The 8,291-nt window shown below is 30.5% G+C and overlaps 1 protein-coding gene across 1 annotated transcript; it reads right to left on the bottom strand.

Moving 5' to 3' along the window:
* Positions 1–298: 298 nt before the first annotated feature.
* On the bottom strand, positions 299–8,189 carry LOC145321432 (uncharacterized). The gene is made up of 6 exons (XM_080163220.1): positions 8,016–8,189; positions 7,314–7,446; positions 7,030–7,105; positions 6,542–6,632; positions 1,415–1,489; positions 299–448 (listed from the first exon to the last, which is right to left on the bottom strand). Exons 1-6 carry the CDS (start codon positions 8,186–8,188, stop codon positions 412–414), a joined length of 585 nt encoding a protein of 194 aa, XP_080019346.1. The 5' UTR covers position 8,189; the 3' UTR covers positions 299–411.
* Positions 8,190–8,291: the final 102 nt, after the last annotated feature.

Genomic DNA, 8,291 nt, shown 5'->3' with positions numbered 1-8,291 from the left:
GTATAGAATCGTACTTCAGACAATTTTTCAACGAATATTAATATAGAAATTATAAAATTAATACCAGTTTTGTTAGCCGGGACTTTGGTCCATAGAGCCTTAGAAAACTGGTTTTAATTTTTAAAAAAAATGAAAATCTGGTGTAAGATCCAATTAATAATATGTAGAGTGTTATGTAGAATTTAAGGTCTGAGAACTTTCTGGTTTTTTTTGCCTATCCCTTTTTCCATTTTACACAAAGAAAATTAAAAATAATAAAAGTTACACAAAACACATGTAAAATAAAATAATGCATATGAATTTAATTTTACATTTATTTTACAAAAAATAATATAAAAATAAATAATATAAAATGCGTCATTTCTATATTTACATTTAAATTATTATACAGTTACTTGAAATAAATTTTATTTACACATCCAGGTCTTGTGTTTTCATGTTAATTTTTCTGAAATAAAAATATGTTATTTTGTAAGTATGCTAACGACTACGCCCCTAGAGGCATCCAGGGGCACATAATGGGGGAGGGGGAAGTGAGTCGTCCCACCAACACTTTCAATTTTAGTTTTAAAGGAAAGTAAAAAGATTTTTTTCTAGTGTCGATTTTTCTTGGGAGGCATAGTGACAAAAAAGCTTTAAGCTTTCCCATTACCTATGAGAATCTACATTGCAAAGGAGAACTATATCGGCTCAGCGGTTAGCAAGATCAAGTGAGATTTTTGAATAATTATTTAGACAAAACTATTTAAAAAGAGTTTAAGGGATTAGAGACAATGGATGAAAAATTGCTATAAATAACCAGGAAGGAAGGGGATATTGAGCTGTTCATTACACTAGTCCCCAAAGTTTTATCATGACGTCTTCTATTCGTTGGCTTAACAACTGTGCAGACTTTTATTGAATTTTGATTGGTTGGATCATTAAGTAACTAGGCGTTTCAACCACTACTTGTAATCTAAAGAAGGGGTAATTTTGTATTAATTCATTGGGGATGTATGTACAATTTACATCCATTGATTTGGTCTTATCCCTTTAAATCCCTGATAAATAACAAATGATAATAAACAAAATTACTCTTTGTTTACAATTATTGGTTGAAAAGTTTGGATATTCAAAATAATAGATGATAAAGTTGGTTGACTGTCTATAGTGCCCTAGCAAAATGGGGATAGAAGTCACTGCTTTTTGGCCTACCCATTATATTGACGTCAGGAAATACCCTATATCCTTTCTCTTTTCTAGGTGATATCTTTCCACATTCCCTTTCTCTTTCCTTCTACTATGACGTTATTAGAATAGGTAGGCCAAAACTTTGACATCTATCCCCATTTTCCAAAGGAACTAAACACAGCTACTAAAGTTAGACATTAAAAAGTTTTTATATTTTAATATGAAAAATAGTGACTTAGTTTACCTGAAATAGTTAGATTGTAGAATGAAAGCTAAAGGTATCGCCATCAAACCAGCCAATAGTATGCAGAGCTCAATACTAAAATTAAATTAAATTGTTATCAAATTATATTGGATTAAATATAGAGAAAACTTGTATTTAAACTATTCAACAAGAAGTAATTTAACAAAAAAAATTGTGACTGAGTAAGAAAACAAAATATGATAATAGTTTTAAACCAAGAATAATTTCTTATATAATACATTCCTATAATTTTTACAATGCTCTTAACTGACCTATATTGCTAAACAGCTGCCATAAATGGATGTAAAATATACGTGGATATTATGACAGAGGAAAATTTTCGTCAATTTAGGTTGCTATTTCCATTGTCATTTATTGGCCAATTCGTTCATCCAGTAGGAGGGGAGGAATTATGATAAAGGGAGGGTAAGGGGTAAATCGTTATTTTATCCCGCAGCGTGTTTAACTTTGAGAACATTGAAATCTGGTGTAAGATCCAGGTAATAATAAATCCATTATGCCAAAAATGGACTCTTGACATTTATAGCATACAGAAAACCATATTTTTTGAATATTTTTTCATCTGCCTCACATTTATCAATCCTTGTCATACTCAAAATCAAAAAGTACCATATATAAATAATTCATTATAGAAATACTTAAAATTAATTCTAGATCCCTAATCAGTAAATCGGACCAATAGGAAAACAGTGTAGGTACTATCTGCCATAATATTGCTAGGAAAGTGTACACTTGTAGGTTCGAAAAGGGCAGTCGCTTTTTATTTGTGCTATCCTGTTATAGTAGTAGTATTTTTTTGTCTGAAGCTTAATATTTCAAAAAACTACTGAACTGATTGAGTTCTCCTGTTTAGAGAAGCTTCATATAGGTACTGGGCTGGTTTTAGGCCATTATGTTTTTAGATTTAGGCTTTGAATTGGTTAGGCTATTTTCTACAGAGGACAGAGCTGCTAGGGGCACATCCGCTAGTGTATAGTAAGTATAAAATTAAACAAGTATAAACAAAATTATTCGTTTGCTAGAAATTCCTTTTTAAGTTTGACGGATTATTGAGTTTGACAGCCAATCAAGTAATACATCTATTAATATACTCTTTTATAAACAAGAGTTAATTTGCATAAATTTATAATTGTTTATGGCGACACTATGATAAAACTTCATCATTTTTTATGCATATTTCATGATATTTTGATGATTAACATGGAATTTTATATTATTATATATAAAAATTTTATCAAAATATTGAGCTATTTTTACAACTAACAAAATAGATAATTGTTATTTATCGCATCGTATTATAGTCAGCTTTCCGTGGATATTTAAATAAAAAATTATAAGATTAAAACTAATTTTGTTAGCCCCGAGGGGCCGAAGTCCTGGGCTATTATTAGTTTCATGATTTTTATTTTAATATTCGCGGGAAATTGTCTGTAATTCGATGCTATGCATGATTTTTTTAGTAAGGCTGAGAACCAGTTCTAATCCAGCGGAAATTAATCTGTTTCAAAGCCATTAAAGTTTTTGTTTGTTTTTCGGTGCTATTAATATATCCCTTATTCCCGAAAAATAATGCATGCACTCTTATGGCAGACAAAATTATTTTATCAACTATTTCAATTTTAATAACAGCGCTGCTACTCTATAGCAACGGTAAGTCAATACATATTATCAAGGTTTCTGTAATGAAGGTATTCTATATAAAGACTGTACAACTCTACAGTCATGAATAGGAGGTATGTACGTCCAATTGAAAAGTGTTGATTTTAGCTTTTGGCAAAATTCAATAATCTTATTAATTTGTTGGATATTTTAAACAATATTCTAATGTTGATTCTACACATTTCATGAGCATAGAACGTCTTTTTAATATCTTGCATTTTGAGCAATTTTACCATAAATTACCAGCATTACAAAATGTTCAGCTCTTTCAATCAAAGTTCGTTATTGAAAATTAATACTTAAAAATTACGAAGTGAGGTAAAGTTTTGTGTTAATTTTTAATTACTTTGGATTAAGGATATTAAGAGGAGCCCCGTAGGTTTTGGGCAACGGAGCTATATTCCTACTATATAAGGGATTAGCTCCCTCAAGGTTTGGCACAGGAAAAACTGCAGGTGTGCTCACTGCTCAACAGGCACTTTGTGTAAAAGCACCAAATATTTTTAAAAATTGTTATTGTTTATTTGTTTTACTATTTGGCTTCACTCTTATGTGTGTTGTCATCCTTTTTTTTTGTTTATAAATAATTAACTTTTTATGTTGCAAATATATCAAAATAGAAAATTTTTAAGTTCTTAAAATGCATAATAAACACATTTTGTGGATGTCATAGTCATTGTATGCTTGAAAAATGTTTTAAACGTGCTTTAAGTTTGAAATACTTTGTATTATCTAACTTTGATATTTTGGTTCATTCAAAAGCTCATGAGATGTTATATGTAATAGTTATTTAACATCGCAATAGACAGCTTTCAGCAGATAGTAAAATAAAAAAAATATAGAATTAGTTCCAGTGTTGTTGGCCACAATTGGAACGCAGACTCGGGACAACAAAACTGGTATTGATTTTATACATATATTTATTTCGAAAATTGTCTGTAATACAATTCTATATATGATTTTTAAGTATACCTGAGAACTCTTGATAGTCCAGCGGATATTAAGCGGTTTATAAGCCATACTGGAAAAATATTAATAAACTACCAAACTATGTTCAACTAATTTATTTCTTCTAGTAGCGCAGTGACTATATAACATGGTTCACCTATAGGCTTTTCTAGATACCAGAAAGTTGCCAATGCAATGGTAAATAAATAAGGTGTTAGATTAGTTGACTAAATAGGCTGATGAAATCATAGCTGTCACAATAAACACATCTTAAAAGCAATAAAAAAAATCATAAACTTAATCAAAACAGAAAAACTTTTTCTGAACAAATGACGCCTTTTAAGTAGGATGATGTCATTTTTATGTCTTCAGGGATAGGACAATGAACAATCATTTAGTGATTTTGTGGAATTATAACCTGGGTAAACATTAAGGTGAGAAAGGGTTGTAGATTTATCAAATCATTATCATCCTCAACCTCCCTGAGAATGATGTCATTCCATAAATTTGCATGTTTAGAATTTGTTGCATAAGTTTTTTTTATCCAATTTGCATATAAGTGTAACCTAGTAACAATTTCAAAAAAGAGTCTTTTTTATGTATGTATTTTAGGTCTTTTTTTCAACGTTCGGAAAGCCAACTCATGAAAAAGGCCTCTGGCCGCGTTTTGGTACAAAAAATGTCTCACAGTTTTTGCTGCAAATTGTTATAAAAAAAGAGAAAATGTATAGGGTAGCAGGGTTCTAAAGGGATAAGACAATTGTGATACACAAAATTACCCCCTTAGAAGATTAAAATTAGTGGTTAAAACTTTGGACCTTAAACTTAATGAATCAACAAATAAAATTCAATAAAAATTACAAAAGTTGTTAAGCTGAAGGAATAAGAAAACAATAGTAAAAAAACTTTTGAGACTAGTGTAATGAACAGCCAAATGTCCCCCCGCTTCTTAATAGGCTAGATTATGTTTCTAGCCAATTTGAATAGGCAGTTCAAACTTTTAAATTGGTTTGGTGGGGGATAGGAAAAAAATCTAAAGTCCATTGACCTAACCCCCAAAAGCTCTATAGCTTTACCCTAATCTAACTCATTGAGTAATTGTTTTCTTTATCTGTCCAATATGTATAAATAAACAGAGTTTTTATTTACTTAGATTCATTAAATAAGGATTTGGAGTTTAAAATATTGGTGTACTTTAAAATGTTGACTTGTAATATTGCTTCTAAAAATAATTGCTTTGCAAAAGTAGTAGATGCCAAAATTATTTTAATTGTTCTAAAATAAAATAATTGATTTTTCTATCATAATATTGCCGTAAATCAATACTTACGGATCAATTGCTACTTTAGTATTTAGGTCAGTAAAGGAAGCTCTTGAGTCCTATAGTGCCAATAATATTACGTCAAACAATACAAATGACATAACTTTAAGTGATGGGTTTAGATCATTCTATCTATTTGAATCTATATGTGTATACAATAGAAATGTTAAATGATAATGATGAAAGATTAATGAAATTTTAAATCTCTTGATTTTACCTCCTACTATTTTCCCAGCTGTCTAGATGTATTTATCTTTTATTATAAATAGGGGGTAACTCATATATGTAAATAAATCAAGCATATCAATACTTGAATGTATTTCTTGATATAAAGGGTGATTTTTATAATCTTTTATGTACCTTAAATATGTCAAACTATATACATATATAACTCTAATAAAGAGTTCAAACAATGATGTATCTATAACAAAATTTATAGATCTTAGAAACTTTTATTGAGCTTATTGTGCAATATATATAGTAAACAATAGTTGGGGGGAAGGTTAAATAATTATATGTCATTCTCCAACCCTAAGGACCCTGTGTCGACTTTTAATTGGGTCTTTAAATATTAGACATATATTTCGGAAATATTAACACATCCAAGTCGCTCCCTAAAATCAGAACAAGTTGCTAGCAGACGAAAATGGGCCTCAACATGGGAATCCAGGTAGTTGTCTGGTTATACATATTTATAGATTTATTGCCTCTTTAATACAAGCATATATTATACCTGAGAAAAAGTTGAAAGTTATTGGCCAACTGAATGTAGCTCCAATGAGGTAAAGAATATACAATACTATGATACAAGCATAGCAACTCTATATAATATGGTTATACCTGAGAAAAAGTTGGAAGTTATTAGCCAACTGAATGTCGCTCCAATGAGGTATAGAATATACAATATTGTCACTATGATACAAGCATAGCAACTCTATACAATAAGGTTATACCTGAGAAAAAGTTGGAAGTTATTGGCCAACTGAATGTAGCTCCAATGAGGTATAGAATATACAATATTGTCACTATGATACAAGCATAGCAACTCTATACAATAAGGTTATACCTGAGAAAAAGTTGGAAGTTATTGGCCAACTGAATGTAGCTCCATGAGGTATAGAATATACAATATTGTCACTATGATACAAGCATAGCAACTCTATACAATAAGGTTATACCTGAGAAAAAGTTGGAAGTTATTGGCCAACTGGATGTAGCTCCAATATGGAAAATAATAGTAGGGATTCCAACTTAACAGTCCATATAATCCTAAAAAAAAACATAAAATTTATTATTTAACAATATACATTTAAAAAAAAACATGTCAAAGAAAACTGGAATAAATAGTGTATTTATTTTGATTGTATTAGAAAGTATAATAAATACTAAGGGCTACGTTCCTGGAGGCATAGATGGTCTCTTGAGGTGGGGGCGGGGAGAAGTCGACAAACCCCCTATTTTCATTGTCAGTTTAAAAATAAAATTTCTGTTAGGAAATCCTCTAAAATATTTATAAACCTTCTCTGTGCCTTTAAGAAGCTACATTGTAAGGAAGAACCATGACGGTTCAGCGATTAGCGAGATAATTCGATACAGACAGACAGAAACAATGACAGAGGTACATCATATTACTTTTTAAAAGTATGATAAAAAAATTTATATTTACCTAAACAAGGTACACCAAAGAAAGCCCAGCAGTACAACGTAGATCTACAAATATTAACCAAACTTTTCCTCCTAGATTAATGGATATAGAATATACCTGGATATTATGACAGGGATATAACTATCGTTAATTTGGGTTCCTAACATGGATATCATTAATTGGTCTGTTTGTTCATCCAGTAGGAGGGGAGGGAATATGTTAAGAGGGTCGTTACTTAAGCCAGCTTCAAGTTTTACTTTATTAGAAGACATGATGATCTAAGTAATAATAAATCCATTCCTAGAATAATGTGGGTATCTGAGGGCAGAAAACCCATATAATATGTTGATTAAGTTGTGCAGCACTGGTTCTGTCTTGTCCTTGTTCACCAGGAAAATAAACAGGGTTGCTATGGCGATGATAATCAGACTCCATAATCTAAAATTGAAAGCAAAAGTTTTTTAATTACTCTTTGTTTTAATATAAAATTTATATTGTGTTAATTTATTGTATATCAGTTTGTCCGTCAGTTCGTCCGTTATGATAAGGAGAAAATGTGATTTTATTTGATGCTATCAAAGATCAACGACTGAAATTTGCTTTGTAAGGATTCCCTATACAATTAATCATGCAATATATAATTTACATGTTCCGTCATACTTTCAGTCATGCTACAAAAATATATATTTTACAACATATAAAGATTATAAGAACATATGTAAAAGGTTTCGTGATTATGAAAATCATTTTATTCTTGTTTTATTAAAAATTAAGTAACAGTTATTCATCGCATCGTATTATAAACAGCTTTCCGCGGATATTTAAATGAAATATTGTCAGATAAAAAACAGTTCTGTTAGCCTCAAGGGGGCCGAGGGTCTGGTCTTTCAAAATTGGTATTTTTTAATATACGTGAAAAATTGTCTGAAATAAGATGCTATATATGATTTTTCAGTATGGCTGAGAATTGGTTCTAATCCAGCTGTGTAAAAATGTAAAACTGTAACCTGATAAGAATCATAGACAGGACACAAGTCCCCACCCTAAAGATGACCAACATAAGCTGCAGAAAGACAATGATCAGCAGCATGGCAAACTTCATCTGCTCGTCATCTTTTTCATCTGGAGCGTTGGCGCCATCTTTCTTTGTGGTAGCATCATCCTTTTCAGTTTTTAGCATCGATTCTGGTCAAATTAAATTTTTCTATTTTATTTATCGTAACTTCTTTATAAATCTCGTTTTGTGCCTCTGTCTATCATCTGTTTCTTTACTGCTATTAGAG

The sequence above is a fragment of the Acartia tonsa genome, chromosome 1 (assembly GCF_053477335.1).
Source record: "Acartia tonsa isolate MP-2025a chromosome 1, ASM5347733v1, whole genome shotgun sequence".
Taxonomy (NCBI): Eukaryota; Metazoa; Arthropoda; class Copepoda; order Calanoida; family Acartiidae; genus Acartia; species Acartia tonsa.
The sequence above is the reverse complement of the archived record's forward strand: the minus strand, read 5'-3'. Positions and strand labels throughout refer to the sequence as shown.

Excerpts from the sequence above, each read along its gene's own strand:
- LOC145321432 (XM_080163220.1), bottom strand. The coding sequence starts at position 8,188 with ATGCTAAAAACTGAAAAGGATGATGCTACCACAAAGAAAGATGGCGCC. Across the intron at positions 1,490-6,541 it reads AACTTCCAACTTTTTCTCAG|TATTGAGCTCTGCATACTAT; the intron begins GTATAACCTTAT and ends ATTTAATTTTAG. Across the intron at positions 449-1,414 it reads CTACAATCTAACTATTTCAG|AAAAATTAACATGAAAACAC; the intron begins GTAAACTAAGTC and ends TTTTTATTTCAG.